We start from the raw sequence: 19,546 nt of genomic DNA on the forward strand, positions 1-19,546 counted from the left end.
TCCTGTACATAAAGCACAGAACAGTCCCATACCTGCTACTTTAATTTTATATTGAATGTCTTGCTGGTGTGAAGTCGAAAGTAAATACCACAATTTGTATTACTTTCAATACTGACTACTGTTGAAAGCAAAATAAACGGTTTTAACTAATAATTATCTGAGCAAGCAGTTCAAAAAGTAAAATGATACACCTTGTATGGATAGAAGTATGGCAGAGCCACAAGGCAGAGCAAGGGCAAACAACAGACTACAGGACTAGCTGACATATATAGCAGATTTATTGATTGCCAATTAGTAAAAGAAGCTATATAATCCATTGAGCACATAATTATGTTGTTTTTCTGATGGATGACTTTGACAGCTGCAATATACAATTCATCCATCTAGTTATTTATCCTGAAGGACATCGTATGTATACAACTGAACCTGCCTCAGCTGTCTACTGTATATAGAAGCCACTTGCCCTAAGCCTCCAGTCAGCTAACTTCCAAAACTGGCATTTTCTTTAACTTCAACTTGTCTTCAGCAGCAACATGCCTCAAGTGGCCAGATTGTGCCACACCCTTGGCCAGCTGTTTAACCTTTAGCCTGCTAAATTTCTATAGTGGACTGGTCCATCATTCAATTTGGGAAATACCATTTATCATCTGAAGGGGTGTTTACTGAAAATTTACTGACTGAATAGCGAACAGTGCAGACCATGATCAGACTGCATGGATGTGCAGGCTGATCTTGGTCTGCACTGGTCGCAAAGGCAGAATCACATGCCACCAGCAGGCTAAAGGTTAAGACAAGTTTGACTGTACATACATAATCAAATAAAATTAATTATTAATGATAATTTATCATTTCAACTGGACTGTAAGAAATTATAACAAACTTACAGTGACTGGTACTTGATCATAAAGATGTGAAACTCGCTTGTAAGTAAAATACACAAAATTTCTTTTCGCTTACATTGTTATTAAATGGTTTTTAACCATAATTCACGCAATTTGATGGGGCAACATCAAAATGTTACTATTTATGTTGAAAGTTTAAAATAATTCTATGAAAGATATAACAAATAAAATTAAAATTCTAAGGACAAGCAAATGTTAATATGTTTTTACAAACAAAATGTACATACACATGGCTTTTCTGAAGTTTATTCTTCATAGTTGTAAGAAAATGTCAATCAAATATTGTTTAAATTCTTCCACAATAAATTCACTCAAAATAGACAGATAAATAGAACATAATCTATTCTTATATTTCAATAAACCGATTTTATGCATATAATTAAATCTAAGATCCACAATAGATCTCTAGGCAAAAAGAATAAATAGTCTTTTATCAATATAATACACATCAACATTATCAAGTAACCCATTAAGCCACTAGCCCTGAATGTGTCTTATATACAAGAACCATTCATTGAGAAAACCTGTGTTAGTGACATGATATAATTACTGCATAAAATGTATTTTAAAGGGGCAGACAAATCATTGTTCTTCTGTATGATTTAATTATTCAAGATCAAGCAAATTCTATTTTGTGTTGCCAAGACAACCAATATTTAAAAACGCCTATATGCAAAAGACATGTAGCTAAAAGGCCTGTGATGAAACCAAAGATACAAGGATAAGATATAACTTAGTAAAAAGTTTTCAAATAGTCTCTAAATGTTAAAATGTCTGTCATATCAGTAACATACATAATATGCTGCATTGCAGACATGAAATATACGCCTTGTACGACAACTGTTTTTACAACGTTCTTGACTTTATATCTCTAAATAGGTTCATGAGCTGACTTAAAAGCACTGTAACTCTTGAAAAAAATGAAAATAACATCTTAAAATTTTCAGACTTCAAAAGTTAAGTAAAGTTCTTCAGGAAAATATTGTTATCCCAGTTAAGTTTTTCCTTTAATGCTGTTTTGTCATGGAAAAGCATAAATATTTGTTTTCTCAAGAAATTATGGAAGATGTAAAACATTTACCCATGAAAACTTCAATGTTTCAAAATTACCCATGGAATTTTCAATGTTTCAAAGTAACCCAAAGAAATTTCAATAAACTTCCAAAGTTATTAAGTCCAATAGTACCCAATGGAAATTTCAATGTTTTTTAAAATAACATATATGTTTCAATAATGTTCCATAGTATTCCATGGAAATGTTGATCATGTTTCAAAATAACCCATGGAATTTCAATACAGATCCAAAGTAATCCAATTAACCTCAATTTAAATACCCTTCTATAGCAATCCAAGGAAATTCAAACAATATTTTATAGTAAACCATGAAAATTTAAACACATGTTTCTCAGAAATCCAATCCAGATGGTATTTCAATATTTGAGCCGCGCCATGAGAAAACCAACATAGTGGCTTTGCGACCAGCATGGATCCATGCTGTTCACTAACAGTTTCTCCAATTCCATAGGCTTTAAAAGCGAACAGCATGGTGCCTGACAAGACTGCGCGGATGCGCAGGCTGGTCTGGATCCATGCTGGTCGCAAACCCACTATGTTGGTTTTCTCATGGCATGGCTCATTTGCTGCCTAGAATGTTTCACTGTAGCATAATGTGTAGAACTAAACCATCCAGGTGGTCTATGCACATGCCTTAAACTTTCAAACTGTCATTTACACAGTTAAAATTTGCAAAGATACAATCAATTTTGGCCAGCCAAATCATTTCATGCTCTCGGGTAGCACTGACAGACATATAAAAAAAGAACATGCATTGCATTAGATGATCCCTGTCACAGTAAGATAACTTTGATCACATGCCAACTCCTCCTACACCGCCAAAACTTATCTGTTGTAGTGCCTGAAATTTGAAGTTAAATCTAGTAAAACACATAACATAATTCATATGATGAACATAATTTAAAATATTGAAATACATAGCAACATTAAAGAAGATCACATCTTCAAACTTGTTACACGGAAAATATCAAAGTTTGGAGGCAATTTGTGTCCGTGTAAGATCAAAATATTCTTCTAATAGTCCAGCTAATGAAACAGAAATTGTAGTATCATTACTGGCCAACTGCCTTATATCAGTTTTTTTAAATCTGCAAACATAGTGGGGAAAGAACACTGAAAAATTAAAAGTTTCGAAATAGTACTTGAACTCTCCTCATAACATCATTTTTCATTTCTATTTTTAGTTAGAAAAAGAAAGTATTTTAGATAACTTTTATAAGTATTTAACATACAGTCAAACTTTTGTTAACTCGAACTGGGATAATTCGTTCACCACCCTTCTTTCAAACTCATCGTCAGGTCCTGGAAAAATCCCTGTAAAATGAATTTTGTTCGATAACTCGAACAACTGATCACTCCAACAAATTTTGCTGGTCCCGTCAAGCTCAAGTTAACGAAGTCCAATTGCAAATCTGCTTGTAAAATATTTAGAGCACTTACCCCTTGATTGGGAAATGTGGTGGTGTATATAACATTTTGCTGTCCATTTGGATCAATCATATTCGTTGCTAACGTTGCTAAAAATAAAATAAAATCATCACTTCCATGTAAACATCTTTCCAGAAGTATAGAATACAACAAAGCAAAATAACAGCTGACTCAGTTTGTTTTGTTTTGTTTGTTTTGGGTTTAACGCCGTTTTTCAACAGTATTTCAGTCATGTAACGGCGGGCAGTTAACCTAACCAGTATTCCTGGATTCTGTACCAGTACAAACCTGTTCTCCGCAAGTAACTGCCAACTTCCCCACATGAATCAGAGGTGGAGGACAAATGATTTCAGACACAATGTCGTTTATCCAATAGTCACGGAGAACATACGCCCCGCCCGAGGATCGAACTCGCGACCCCGAGATCCGTAGACCAACGCTCCTACAACTCAGTTTGTGTTTGTTCATGAGAGATATTGAAATGTGAAAGCACCCTCTAGCAGAAGGTATAGTAATTCAAGCAATTTTCGCATTCTTTTAAACTCCAAAGAATTATCATGAATTACACTGTGGAAAGAACAATGTTATTTCAAAGGTCCATATGTTTCCTCCCTATCACTACAGGTACCGTACAGTTCAAAACTCTGAATCTACTGTTTTCCCACGTTAAACAGTTTTTTAACAATACACCAGTAAACAGTTTAACAATAGGTCAGTTATATTTAACAAGAGCACCGCCTTGCGGGTGCTGACGCTCATCTGATTTTTTTTGTGTAATAGAAATATTGTCCTACCCATGATTTTCTAAGTCTAAAAAGGGCCATCATTCTCGCAAAAAGCAGGATAGAGTTATGTTTCTTGATGTACAGTGTCCACTTATGATGGTGAAAAACTGTTGCAAGTTTTAAAGCAATAGCTTTGATAGTTTATGAGAAAAGTTGACTTAAACATAATACTCAACCAAGAAAATGATTTTCTAAGTCCAAAAGGGGCAATAATTATTGCAAAAAGCAGGATGGAGTTATGTTGCTTGCTGTACAGGGTCAGCTTATGATGGTGAACAAGTGTTGCAAGTTTCAAAGCAATAGCTTTGATAGTTTAAGAGAAAAAGTTGACCTAAACATAAAACTTAACCAAGAAATCTGATATTTTCTAAGTCCAAAAGGGGCCATAAATCTTGCAAAAAGCAGGACGGAGTTATGTTTCTTGCTATACAGGGTCAACTTATGATGGTGAACAAGTGTTGCAAGTTTTAAAGCAATAGCTTTGATAGTTTAGGATAAAAGCTGACCTAAACATAAAACTTAACCAAGAAAACTGATTTTCTAAGTCCAAAAGGGGCAATAAATCTTGCAAAAAGCAAGATGGAGTTATGTTTCTTGATGTACAGGGTCTGCTTATGATGGTGAACAAGTATTCCAAGTTTCAAAGCAATAGCTTTGATAGTTTAGGAGAAAAGTTGACCTAAACATAAAACTTAACCAAGAAATCTGATATTTTCTAAGTACAAAAGGGGCCATAAATCTTGCAAAAAGCAAGATGGAGTTATGTTTCTTGCTATACAGGGTCAGCTTATGATGGTGAACAAGTATTTCAAGTTTCAAAGCAATAGCTTTGATAGTTTAGGAGAAAAGCTGACCTAAACATAAAACTTAACCAGGCAACGCCGACGCAGACGCCGACGCCGACACCGACGCCGACGCCGACGCCGACAACCGCTCAAGTGATGACAATAACTCATCATTTTTTTTCAAAAAATCAGATGAGCTAAAAATTAGTGTTTAGTTGTAAAGATATTTTGGTTTACTTGTCAACATTTTTATGCTGTCTGCATTTCAGTTATTATTTTCCCTCATAAAACAAGACATTACAGGGATCAAATATAGACATGTATACTTGCTAAAAGTAAAAAAAAATTTAGAATAGGACGTAAGACTTAGTACTCAAATATTTTGAGAGTCAATGAAATACCAGACAATTGTCAAAATTCTAAAGAAAAATCATGCCTTTTGACATTAACAATCCTAAAAAACAAGTCCAAAGAACTTCATACCTGAATGAGTTTCAGTCAATTACAACATTTTGTGTTATTTCAAGTCTTGGAAACTATAAAAATGTTGTATTTATTACTCAACTTTTTAATGGATGAAATTATAGTAAAAATGCAAATGGCAGACAAGAAGTACATTAATCATCGTTACATGTTCAATAGTATACTCACACTGCATTTCAAATCCTGCTGCATCTAGGTCTGACATATCACCTTCTGCCACTCCTAATGGTTTCTCACCACCTTTATTTGACTAAAGAAACAAAGTAAGTATTTGATTTTTTTTACTTCAGGAAAACAAAACAGATACAGCCATAATTCTAAGATGCACTATGATTAAATCAAAAATCAGAAATAATATATATACTCTAGGTTAACCAGCTTTAATCCCTCCTCCTCAAGTTCAGCTGTACCATCAGAGAGTAATAAATGAACAAATATTTGTATACTTGATCGTTCAGCGCAGCTGTTATTAAAAATTTGTTTCAATTGGCTTTAAAGTATTTTTCAACAGTATTTCAATTATGTAATGGGACTTCTTGTAATACTGGTACTCTTGCTAAAGCCAATATAATAATCTCCATTGTGACTGTTAAGAAATAAAAATGTCTTCACACTGAAAAATTCATGCAATACTCAATTTGATACACAAATTTACCTTATCTGCCTTATGTTGAATAGATCAGTGTTACTAGAAATAACAGGTACCTTTCTTTAACAAACCCCTTGCTGGTCTTTTCCTTAACACATCGAAATGCTTACCTCTCTGTATTTCTGTAGGTATTGTTTCAATGGCTCAACATAACTGTCAAAACCTAATGTGGACATTGCAAATAGAATATCTTCACCATTTATAGTTTTACGTTTTTCTTGATGGCACCTTTCACTTGCTCTAATATAAAGTCAAGGGGAAATAACCTGTCATAGTTATATGTAAATAGATGTAATCATTCTTTGACTAATCAGAAATTAAAATTTTAAAAAACTTCTAATCAATTGTTGAACTGAATTATAGAATAAAGAGTTAGAACTGATGCTTTGTGTGTTCAACAAAACTTCCACTTAGTTCTAGTTTTACCAGTTACCCTGCAGTTTTTATTCTCTTTAAGAATGTAAAATCAAATTTCTTTAATAAGTTGAAGTCTCCTTTAGTCCTCATTCTCTAGGTTTGTACAGTTGGTATATTATAAAAGGATACTCGCTGGTTATGAAACTGATAAACTCTGACACACATTCTTGTACACACTCCTTCGCATCTTTAGCTATCTGAAATATCACAGGGTTAGCTTTCATTTCTTACATCTTTGTCACATTTATAATCAAACCAAATCAGGACGTAATTCAAAATCAGCGAAATAAACCATCCCTCAATGGATGCCACTACTACATAAACTTTTTTCTATAAAAGAGACCTCATTTTGTTTAAAACTTTAAACACATTGTATATGCTACTATTAGGTTATTTAACATTGTTCTGTACAATACGGAGATATATTTGGACGAGTACCCAGCTGAGAAAACCATACTGGATGAGCCGCTAGTCCAAATATATCTCGTATTGTACAGTACAATGTTAAATAACCTTCTTATTCTATATCTATTTTATCTTAGTATAATAATAGTTTAAATTAAAAATGTTTCACTGAATATTGTATTCCTGCCTTTTCTAGTTTTTCCCAGCTTGGTATGAGTGCAAATATATGTTATACAGAACAATGTTAGACCTTAAATAACCTTTTTATTCTATATTTATTTCACTTCATACGTAATATACGTAATTCATTGAATGTTGTTTTTTCTGCGTATCATCATTAAAAAAAGTATATGGTGCAACCTGCCTACAACAGCCATTTGGTGATTTGGGTGGTAATAATACTTGGCAGAGATATTCTATGCCAACAAACATTGTCAGCAAGTTTGGTGAAGATCGGATGAAAACTGTTTGACTTAAAAGAGCGGACAAGGCTAAATTCCCCGTTTTTCAAGTAATTAAAGGACTATAATCAAAGAGTGCCTGGTACAATTTGGTTGGTTATCAAAACTGGCCAAGATGTAATGCCCACAAACATTGTCAGCAAGTTTGGTGAAGATCCGACGAAAACTGAATTATAGAGCAGACATGTTTTGGATGCTGACCGCCCGTCCGTTGCCGTTCATAATCTTCTCCATTTTGTTTCTTAACCGTTGAATAAAAACTGCTGAGGTAGCTATATAGACAGTCAGGGCTGATACCAATTTCTAGGTTTCGTCCGAAACTGCTTCTTTAAGCGACTTTTCAAATATTCCAACATCTGATGATCCTTTTTACTGTATTTTTAACTTTTGATTATTAACGAACGTTTTAATATCTAAATCAGATAGCATTGTTATCCCTTGAATCGTTTTTGTGTGTTGTAAACAAAAAAAAAAAACTCAAATTAAATCCAGATTTCAAGACGCACAATCAAACTCTGTACATAGAGCGCCTACTTCATCCGATTTACATTTGGAACATTTTCACGCATTTCAGGCTTTATGGTATATGTAACATGGGACTGTTGAACCTTCCAAATACAGAAAATACAGGATTTTTTGTACGCGCGTGCATCCAAATACAGAGAATACAGGATTTTTGTACGCATGTGCATCCAAATACCATAATATATTGTACGATCACGTGTTGCAAACGAACGTTCGCGATTGGATAGATAAAACAGGTACAGAATAAATGCAATTTATTTAAATGCTTTTATTTTTGCCTCCTGCAAGTTTCAGGTTTTTGTATTGGTCAATAGATGCCACCTCAGTATGGCATGACTCAGATTAGTGATTCCAAATTAGGTTAGGAATTGTACAATATGGTGAGCACCTACCCACAACCAGTTATACAAGAGCTGTCCGTAAGACAGCGCGCTCGACTTTTCTCAGTGCTTGACTCTGAATGAGAGCTTTGCCAGTGAAAAAATTCTAAGTAAAAAAGGGACATAACTCTGTCAAAATTCAAATCAGAGTTATGGGAATTGTGTCTTCTGGTGTAGACTTTGATAGTAAATAACTATTTAGAGTTTCAAGCCAAAAGCTTTAATAGTAACAGAAATATTTGACTTTTAACAAAATATTCTAAGTTAACAAGAGCTGTCTGATGACAGCGCGCTCGACTATTCGAAGAATTGATTGAAGAATGGGGTCAAAATATTTCCACGGATATTCAGACAAAAGAAATAAATAGTTTAGACAAACAATGTTCCTGTATTACTTTGATTTCGATAAGTCTTGCACTAAATGACAATATATGAGCCAATTTCAAAGTCCAAAAAGGGCCATAATTCAGTCAAAATAGTTATGTACTCTTGCCTACAGATGGAAATCATAATGATAAACAAGTGTTCAAAGTTTAAAAGCCATATGTCAAATAGTTTTTTGACAAAACATGGACTTGTATGAAAACAGAACCAATTTCAAAGTCCAAAAAGGGACATAATTCAGCCAAAATAGATGACAGAGTTATGTTCTCTTTCCTACAGATAGAGACTATTATACTAAACAAGTGATAAAAGTTTCAAAGCCATATGTCAAACACTTTACAAAAAATATGAACTGGTATGAAAAACTTAACCAAGATTTCTAAGTCAAAAAAGGGCTATAATTCAGCCAAAATCCTTGATGGAGTTACATACTCTTGCCTATAACTGGACATGGTGATGGTAAACAGGTGTTAAAAGTTTCAAAGCTTTATCTCAAAAGACTTTGTCAAAATATGAACTGGTACGAAATATTAACCCAGATTTCTAAGTCAAAAAGGGCCATAATTCAGCCAAATTCCTTGATGGAGTTATGTGCTCTTGCCTATAACTGGACATGGTGATGGTTAACAAGTGTTGAAAGTTTCAAAGCTTTATCTCAAAAGACTGTCTAAATATGAACTGGTATGAAAAACTTAACCAAGATTTCTAAGTCGAAAGGGGCCATAATTCAGCCAAAATCCCTAATGGAGTAATGTCCTCTTGCCTATAACTGGCCATGATGATGGTAAACAAGTGTTGAAAGTTTCAAAGCTTTATCTTAAAAGACTTTGTCAAAATATGAACTGGTACGAAAAATTTAACCATGATTTCTAAGTCAAAAGGGGCCATAATTCAGCCAAAATCCTTGATGGAGTTATGTGCTCTTGCCTATAACTGGCCATGATGATGGTAAACAAGTGTTGAAAGTTTCAAAGCTTTATCTCAAAAGACTTTGTCAAAATGTGGACTGGTGCGAAAAACTTAACCAAGGTGTGACGCCGACACTGACGCCGACGCTGTGGTGAGTAGGATAGCTCTACTTATTCTTCGAATAGTCGAGCTAAAAAGGGGCATAATTCTGTCAAAATTCAAATCAGAGTTATGGGGATTGGGTCTCCTGGTGTAGACTGTGATGTTAAATAAGTATTTTAAGTTTCAAGTCGAAAAGCTTTAACAGTAACAGAAATATTTGACTTTTAACAAAATACTTTAAGTTAAAAAGGGGCATAATTCTGTCAAAATTCAAATAAGAGTTATGGGGATTGTGTCTCCTAGTGTAGACTGTGATGGTAAATAAGTATTTAAAGTTTCAAGTCAAAAGCTTTGATAGTAACAGAGATATCTGACTTTATCGAAATCTTTAACAAAAATACTAAGTTAAAAAGGGGCATAATTCTGTCAAAATTCAATCAGAGTTATGGGGATTGTTTCTCCTGGTGTAGACTTTGATGGTAAATAAGTATTTTAAGTTTCAAGTCAATAGCTTTGATAGTAACAGAGATATTTGACTTTATCAAAAACTTTAACCAAAATTTCTAAGTTAAAAAGGGGCATAATTCTGTCAAAATTCAAAATAGAGTTATGGGGATTGTTTCTCATGGTGAAGACTTTGATAGTAAATAACTATTTTAAGTTTCAAGTCAATAGCTTTGATAGTAACAGAGATATTTGACTTTATCAAAAACTTTAACCAACGGCGACGGCGATGCTGACACCGACGCCGGGCGAGTGCAATAGCTCTACTTTTTCTTCGAAAAGTCGAGCTAATAAATTATTTTTCTTGCATACTATAAATAAAAGAAATTAAGAAGAACTAGCTCATTTTTGTTATTTTGTGAACATTCATGAAAACTGCTATTCAATATACCAACTTTTCCACTTTTTGGTATTGATCTCTTCATAATTCTGGCTACATTGGCTATAGGTAAAAATCTATCCTGAAAATACAAGAACAATAGAATATTTGAAATAACCATGACAAATTGTAAATGTGATTATTGTCCAGTATGGCAGGGCAGAATGAGGAAATATATTTTCTGACAGCATAAATTTTCACTTTGAACTACAGTATTACCTTGCCCTAGTTTTTTATATATAAATCAAACCAAAATAGTCAATATGATAATTACAGCTTAAAACACAGGGTGTTCCCAGTTTCAATCACAGCTAGGCATTTGCTGTCATACTAATCTGATATAAATCATTTTGTCTATAAAAATCTTTTGCAACTGTTTCACAAGTGGACATGAGATACTTTAATTAAATCTAGGAAATTTTCTCAGTTTGTACCGGAAAGCATTCAAATAATAATATTTGGTTATGTAGGCAGTAGTTTGCAACTACATGTAGCAAACAAATCTGCAACAGCTAATGTCCAGCAACAGCCTGAAACAGAGATAAATATTTGAACGTACTGAGTTTGAAAGGAGCATTTCAATTTAGCATGATCATCTAAATTCCGTTGGTTTTAGATTGTACAGGCCTTTTTTTCATAATTTTGGGAATGCCACCAACACCAGTGGAATTGGGAAAATGCTCTTGGAAATTGTCTTAATTGGGAAAATTTGCAAATTACCAAAATCTATGTAAAGATATTTTTGTGTAAAATATTAATGGATTGCATTTCAGTAATTGTTAAACAGTATAACTGTTGTTTTAACAACCAAAATATAAATACAAATTACCAAAACTACATTAAAAACAGCAAAACCCTAAAAGATCACAATCATTTCAAATTTTAAATTCAGAATTGGGAAAAAAAGATACTTTTTTACTTTGGCATTACCTCCTTTTACCGGAGGTAGATTTATAGGGGGGAAAAGCCCTGTTGTAGCATTGGAGTGTAACCCATTTTCAAAGTTTTAAATGTCTTGTTTATCCACCAGTTACATCACTCTGTTTTTTTCTACAGAATGAAGAAATGAAACAGCTGCATTTTATTTGAACTTTATCTTTTTAAAGAACACCTGGTTGATGCCAGGGATGCACAGTGGTGCAGGTGCAATGAATGAGCATCAGACTCCTGATCCAGAGCGCTAAGGTTCCAGTCCACATTGAAATAGAATCTGCCTGCTGTACAAAAGTCTCCGGATTAAAGTGGAATTCATCTGCAGTGCAACAATTTTCCCAATCCACTACAGGTCATACATCCAGGCAGCAGTCCTGAGGCCTAATTAACATATATTATGATCACTTTCTCTGCAACCCGTGTTAAATAAATGGGCCTAAACTAAAAGCGAGCCTAATTTTTACAATGTAAGTTATCACCTGTTCTCTGAGTGGTTCATTGTCCCTAGGCATTTCTTCATTGTCTCCTGATTCTATTTGTTCTTCACCTTCCTGGCCTGAAAATATAAGTAGTCTACATCATCCAAGATTTATTTTTATGTAATTTCTATGTAATAATTAATCATTCAAACCATTTTAAATGCTCTAAATATCTTTTAACTGCTCAAATGAATTCTACTGAAAACAAAAAGCTGCGTTCAATAAACGCCTGATGCCTCCGGTGGCATCCTTGTCGATACAAAGCAACCTAAGTCCAAAACGAGGTCAAGGTCAAACTGAGGTCAGGTGATGTCTGAAGATGAGGAATGGTCACAGGTTACATCTGCATTAGTATCAAGTCATTCTAGTAAGGGGTACTGATGCTAGAGGAAACGGTCCCATTCGGTTAACCAAGAGATGGCCCATACAAAGCAACCCAAGTCCAAAACGAGGTCAAGGTCAAACTGAGGTCAGGTGATGATTGAAGATATGGAATGGTCACAGGTTACATTTGCATTAGTATCAAGTCATTCTAGTAAGGGGTATTGATGCTAGAGGAAACGGTCCCATTTGGTTAACCAAGAGATGGCCCATACAAAGCAACCTAATTCCAAAACGAGGTCAAGGTCAAACTGAGGTCAGGTGATGTTTGAAGATGAGGAATGGTCACAGGTTACATCTGCATTAGTATCAAGTCATTCTAGTAAGGGGTATTGATGCTAGACGAAACGGTCCTATTTGGTTAACCTCGTACGGATGGACAAACGGAAGGCCGGACGGGACGATCACTATATGCCTCCCGCATCAGTAGATGCCGGGGGCATAAAAAAGTCCAGAGGCTCCTGTTTTTTTTAACCTACAATTAATCAGTGACTACTTACCTCCCCTGAGATCATTTATAGCATCACACTAAAATAAGATGAATGTGAATACAGATGATTTTGTTGCAAGTAAAGGCTACCTGCCTAAGACATGTTGTACAAGATAGAAGCTCACCTTCAATTTGGCCGCCTGCAGCCTGGAAGAAGGATTCACTCATACTGTTTTCACTGTGTCCATCACCACCACCATCCATCATTCACAGCATGTGAAGGACTTCTGTAATATGAAATGTACAATCTGAAATAAAGTTTTTATATCAGAGGTATAGTGCCAAAGCAGTGTTTTTTTCTGGCCAATTTTGGGCCCCAATCCCAATGGCAAATAGTATGTTTCTTTCCCAATGTCGAAGCTAAAATTCCCAAAGTTAAATTTAATGTCTTTTTTCAACTTTTTTCAAACAAGACTGAAACCTTAAACATTTGAAACACAAGACTGTTTGCTAACTTAATGCATAATGATAAATTATGGCAATTTTTTTCTTAAATGTGACTTTTTAATAAAAATATGACTTTTAACAATTCCCAATTAGGCATTTTACGACGCATTTTCCCCCAACTGTAAAGGCCCTGGCCCTATTCCCAAATAAGTGGGAAAAACATACAAAGTGAAGCTAGAAATAAACTTAATAGTTAAATTTAAAAAAAACACCAATCATAACTAGTACAAATATATATATATATTTGCCAGCTTTTTTAATTCGGAATAATTCCATTAACTTTTTTTACGAGTGATGGTGTGGACATTGTGGTTCAAGTTTAGTTAGATACTAGTAAACAAATGGACATTGATTACAGATTATTATAATTATTCTGGCAGCATATTACAAACCAGGTACTGGCAAACCCTTCTTTCCAAAGAACAGTGTATGAGAGAATATCTTCTTCTAGCCAGCTCAGTAGATACTGTGTGCCCTCTCTGAATGCCATCATGTAACTAAACTGGACACTTCTACATCTTACGTGACTGCCGTAAACAGTTTTGAAATTTAACTAAAGAAACTGTGCACCACACTGGGCCCAGTTTTGTTGAGCTACTTGCAATTTTTTAAAGAGCCATATATATACCTGACAACAAAATAGGCAGTGGCTAGAGTTTCGGAAACAAGACCTCTAGACAGCCTGTACAGGGCTGTCTAGAGGTCCGGTATAAATCAATATGATTACTGAGGATGGTAGTTACAAAGAGGAGACTATCTTTAATCTCTATAAAAGAGAGATGATTTCAAAAGATTGCTCTACTATTTTTCTTGTCCTTTTTAATACATTGTAAGTGACAGGAAACAGAAGTATTTGTATCGTACAGTTACCTGAATCAGTGGGGCACCAGAATCGGTGTATTTTGTTTAAGCATGCTCCTTGTTTGAACAGGGAGTCGTATGACATAACAAGTTTTTGCACTGGTTGTGTAAACTTATTATTAAAAACTACATCACAGCTGTCAAACTTTGAAAAATGTGACTTTAAATAAAAGGTAATGATGATTTAAAATACCCATGTGTAAATTTTCATGAATTTCTTATTATTTTTTACCACTGTTACAAAATCTACTCCACTTTCCACAATTTTTAACCATTTGAAACAATGTTTTGTAGGATGTAGTTTCAAGATCTGCCGAAATTATAAATATATGGTAAAATAATATGCATTACCCAGAATCAGCACACAGGGTATTCCCAAAATTTCATCTTCTTATATATCTTGTTGTTTTACATGTGAATGTAAATAAATCTTGTTTTTCGGCCAGTAATGGAAGATTGCAGTTACATAGTTGCATCTCATTTGTTTTCACTCAATTTGGAGAATGTAACCACAAAGGATGTCACCATCATCCACCTTTTATACTGCTACTTGCAAATGGCGGCTAGACTGCAAGGTGGTTTTCACTGCCAGTGCTATGGTTAACCTTACTTGTTACAAATATTACAAATACCAATAAATATATTCATTTTCATGATAAGAACATATTGCCTTTATGATAATTTTAATGTTTTGCACATACTTCTCCATTTTAATATCACTTAACCATATGGACAATGAGTAGACTGATTCAGGCGACGGCATTTAGACAAACTGCTTATATCAGTCATGTTATTAAAATGTCTCTGATTTGAAATTGAACGCCGGTTTTAAAAAATTTGGATCTCTTTAGGATGCACAAGTAAATAATGTATCAAAATAAGTTCATTTTGATATATTTAACCCAAGTTTAGACAAATGCATCTATAGGAGATGAATCCTTATCCCCACCAATACTGGTAACTGCAGGCTAATTCTTTAATCCCGGGAAAAATACGATCACAAATTCGATAAATAATAAATAGAAATTTGTATGCCGTAATCGTAAGCTTTTTTTTAATCAAATTCTTATTTTTATCGGAACTGATGAATTAAAATAATAAACTTAATGTTTTCTTTAGCATTTAAGACATGGACTGTGCTCATGAATTGTTGAATTCGTTTTACTGCTTTAGTAAATAAATAACGATGATTATCGGAAACCACTGTTACAATTTCACACTCAGTATGCGACAAACCCGATAAGAGCTAACAGAAAAATTTCAAAAAAAGGTAATAACGGTAATTTTTTTACAAGTAATCATAACTTCTACCAGCAATTACCATATACACTGGTAATACAGTACAGAATGGTATATGTGTCACAGGGTGAGAAAAATGTGCAGTCAGTCCGGGGCTCAAACCCAGGACCCCTCGCTTACAGGGCGAGTGCTCTACCGATGAGCTAACCGGCTGCCTGACGTGACCCTAACGTGACCAAGTCCGTACCATGACATACACCCCCATAAATTGGAAACTCGTCCTCGAGTCTGGAGGTACATAATATTGGAAGCTTCGTAAGACTGACCAAGCAAGCATGCCACGGTCCCACAATGGGCGCAAAATGTCACAGGGTGAGAAAAATGAGCAGTCACACCAGGACTCGAACCAGGGGCCTTGGAAATCTGTTCTGATGCTCTACTGACCGAGCTACCCAGCTGACAACACATTTACAGGCTTTCAAGTGACCTTTGATGAAAATCTAGGAGAAAAGTAGGGGCCTCTGATATAAAAAGTAGGAGAAAAGTAGGAAAAAAGTAGGAATCTTGTGATAAATAGTAGGAACTTATGAGAACAAACTTGCCAGTTTTAGAACAAGAGCATCACCGGCGTGCCTCACCAGCGAAGTGCATAGCGCCAAGAGCGGGGAGGTTTAGGAGGAGGGGCCTCTGTCCAAGTTGGGGGAGGGATGAGTGGGGTCTCTCCCTGAATGTTTTTGATATAATCTCTAAGTTCTGAAGTCCTGGAGGGGTACTCTCCTCCTTTTAGGGGTGAGGGTGGGGGGGGGGGGAGGGGTCAGGAGGCTGTCCCCCCTGGAAAATACTGAAATACAGGTATGAAATGGTGGGGCTCTGGTGCATTTTTTTGTCCACATTTTGAGGTATGGGAGGATGTATCCCAGTCATTTTAGGGGGGTCAGGGGGCTCTCCCCCTTGAAAATTTTCAAATACAGGTATGAAATGGTGGGCTCTGGTGCATTTTTTGGTCTTAATTTTTAGGTATGGGAAGAGGTACTCCAGTCATTTTAAGGGGGTCAGGGGGCTGTCCTGGAAAATTTTGAAATACAGGTATGAAATGGTGGGCTCTGGGTGCATTTTTTGGTCTTAATTTTTACGTATGGGAAGAGGTATCCCAGATATTTTAGGGGGGTCAGGGGGCTCTCCCCCTGGAAAATGTTGAAATACAGGTACAAAATGGTGGACTCTGGTGCATTCTTTTGGTCTAAATGTTGAGGTATGGGAGGAGGTATCCCAGTCATTTTAGGGGGGTCAGGGTACTCTCCCCTTGGAAAATTTTGAAATACAAGTATGAAATGGTGGGCTCTGCTGCATTTTTTGGTCTTAATTTTGAGGTACTGAGAGGGGTACTTTCCAAACTTTTTGGGGGCCAGTGTGTTTGTTCTCCCCCTGGAAAATTTTGAAATATAGGTATGAAATGGAGGCCACTGGTGCACTTTTGGGTCTATATTTGAGAAAATATCAATCCTTTGCCAAAATAGTTGGGTGCAACTTTGATGAGTATAGGTCACTTCTCAGCAAACTAGGAGGGCATGGGCATCCTCTTTCCAGCCCTGGATCTTGTACATTTACTCACAATTACACAGCAGCACAATATATAAAGGTTTTCTATTTTCATGAAGCTTTGAGGTCCCCATTGTACATAGCTACCTGCAACTTCTTATGCTCCAATATCAAGGTCAGTATTCAACTCACATAATGAAGAGGTCACCAGCAGCATATCAAAGGTCTCTAGAGCCTCACTAGTACACCATCAGTCCTTACATTATGTAACAAAATTCATTAAACAAATAGACTAACAACATTTGATAACAAATTTTTTCTCCTTTAGATAAAAAAATAGGAATAGTAAGAGTTTTTTCAAAAAAAGTAGGAAAAAAGCAGGAACAGAACTAAAAAGCAGGAAAAGTAGGAAAAAGTAGTACTACTTGAAAGCCTGCATTTACTCCCCATTTTAATAATCAAGTATGTATGACGTCATTTTTTAATATCATCGGGCAAAGAGCTATAAAAATAAATAGATCGGCAACTTGAGGGACATTTAGAGCAAATCTCGCCATCTCGCCAAAAAAATGTGACAACTGAATGAGATCTCATTTACCGGAAGTGACGCGTTCTCCACATGCCATTTTGTATGTGTGACCAGTTCTATATTAGATATATTTTTATTATGAAATTCATTAAAATAACATTAAGTCATTATTTTATCAGAGTGCCCTTACCTTTCTACAGTTTATTACTTATCTAGAAATAATTATAGCTAAACATATGTGCATTTGATTTGGTCTGCTACTCCAAAAGATATTCCAGACAGAATCTGATATGGTGATAATTTAATTAGTAAGTGTTAATTAGTATCAGAAAGTAATAAGTCACTGGAGTAGACAAGTACTGGTCAGGTTTTAATGTATGCATGTGTGATATGATTGGTTAAAGTATGATGCATGTGTGATGTGATTGGTTGAAGTATGAAGTGGGCGTGAATGAATAGGTTGCAGAGTTTGGAGGGAAAATGGAAAGAAGTCAGTTTGGAGTTTGAGTTGGACTTAGGTTTTTGTTTTAGGCACCGGAAAGTCAAAATTTAGTCAAAATTGATATTTTAATATTTTAGGCAAGAAATACTTTGGAAACTTTGAGAATGATAAATTATTATGTACTATGAATTGATAAATTGGAGTTATTGAAAAGTGATATAACATTATTATTTAGAATGGAATAAAAGAATATTAGAGCTCTACCACTTGTTTAATAATAGCTAATGTCCCCGAGAAAAATGGACCTCGGTTATATATGTGAAAGCAATTATTCATCGGTAAATTAATTATCACCGTTTGACCACGCTTCTTTTGACGATAAAAAACGTGTACTTTCTGTCTTAAGACTATTTCACATTAAACTAATGTTGTTTTAGAAGCTAACATGTATTTTAAATGTAGTTTTAAAGGTACAAATTGTAACTCCATGCTTGCCGATGTTTGTTTTAACGCTAAGATAATCAGATAACGCCGACTCATGCTCTGACATGAGATCACGCGAGATTACAGCCAGCTGCCATTCTGTGTATTTTATACTTCTTTGCATCGGCAATTTCTTAATATTTTAAAGAAGAATTTTATTTGAAAGTTGTGGGTTATTTAGTGACTATAAATGTAGAAAATATCAAATAGGAGAAATAACGGTGGTAGTCAACACAGCAGCTTTATTTCCAGCCGCAGCGTACCTGTGGTAGCCACTTCCAACAAAAAAAAAACTTGGTTTTTCCGTGATATCATTGTCTCATCTTGTTAATTATAATTATGAAGGGTGGGGTTGTCGCATGGAAATTTCGTTTTTAAAAGTGTTATTATGACTTCTATTTTATAAATGAACATTGAAATTTATGACGTACCGTGACACAAATGTCCCAACACCGGAAATTAAAAACCGGGAAGTTGTGGAATTTACCAAGGCGGAACGTTCTTTGTTGTTCATTTTTTCAGCAAATTTTCACGTAAACTTACGAAAATATCACCAAAATCGGGTTAATTATGATAATAGTATGAAAACACGTGTATTTGTTGATCATTTGAACATATAAACAAACCTAATCAAATTTGAGAAATTGGTTGGTCAGCTATCAAAGTGTTTAGCCAGTGAAATTTCAGCAATCTTCAGCCATTCAGATTCGACGTATCTGGACGTTTTCGGTCGACAACTCGGGGTGTGTAATGCTATGATGCTAATTTCCCGTACACGGTATACTCTTCAAAGCGCAGTCAATCGCACGAAAATTTACACCGATGAACGTTTTGTACTGTCTTTCATTGCGTTTTTGTAGTAAACATTAGTAACTATATATATTCAATTTTAGTGAAATTTTTGGTGAAATCCATTCACATTAAATATCAGAAACACGAAAACAAGCACCTGCGCGGCCTTACAGGCACACATAAAGGTAAAGGTAAATTTTATTTATCGTCGCTTTGCGAAACAATTAACATAAGCTCTGTAGATCTTTTGAGCGACCGTATTTTAAGAACAGTTAAAACCATTTATACCTTACTCCCAGCAATTTGCTGGTACCCATTTACAGTTGGGTCGACTGAGGCAATCGTGATAAAGTACGTGC

General features: G+C 35.1%; 1 protein-coding gene across 3 annotated transcripts; it reads right to left on the bottom strand.

Annotated features, from left to right (window-relative positions):
* Positions 1–263: 263 nt before the first annotated feature.
* Positions 264–19,154, bottom strand: LOC123528597 (nuclear transcription factor Y subunit beta-like). Of its 3 annotated transcripts, none has more exons than XM_045308421.2 (9): positions 19,022–19,154; positions 12,981–13,103; positions 11,985–12,061; positions 10,589–10,654; positions 6,653–6,720; positions 6,217–6,346; positions 5,626–5,707; positions 3,417–3,493; positions 264–2,817 (listed from the first exon to the last, which is right to left on the bottom strand). In XM_045308421.2, exons 2-9 carry the CDS (start codon positions 13,060–13,062, stop codon positions 2,770–2,772), a joined length of 630 nt encoding a protein of 209 aa, XP_045164356.1. In that variant the 5' UTR covers positions 13,063–13,103; positions 19,022–19,154; the 3' UTR covers positions 264–2,769. The 3 variants fall into 3 exon arrangements, with proteins under 3 accessions (XP_045164356.1, XP_045164354.1, XP_045164357.1); XM_045308419.2 differs by having other exon boundaries at positions 12,981–13,082; positions 19,022–19,147; XM_045308422.2 differs by lacking the exon at positions 19,022–19,154 and adding an exon at positions 18,827–18,980 and having other exon boundaries at positions 12,981–13,082.
* Positions 19,155–19,546: the final 392 nt, after the last annotated feature.

This window comes from Mercenaria mercenaria, chromosome 13 (genome assembly GCF_021730395.1).
Source record: "Mercenaria mercenaria strain notata chromosome 13, MADL_Memer_1, whole genome shotgun sequence".
NCBI lineage: Eukaryota > Metazoa > Mollusca > Bivalvia > Venerida > Veneridae > Mercenaria > Mercenaria mercenaria.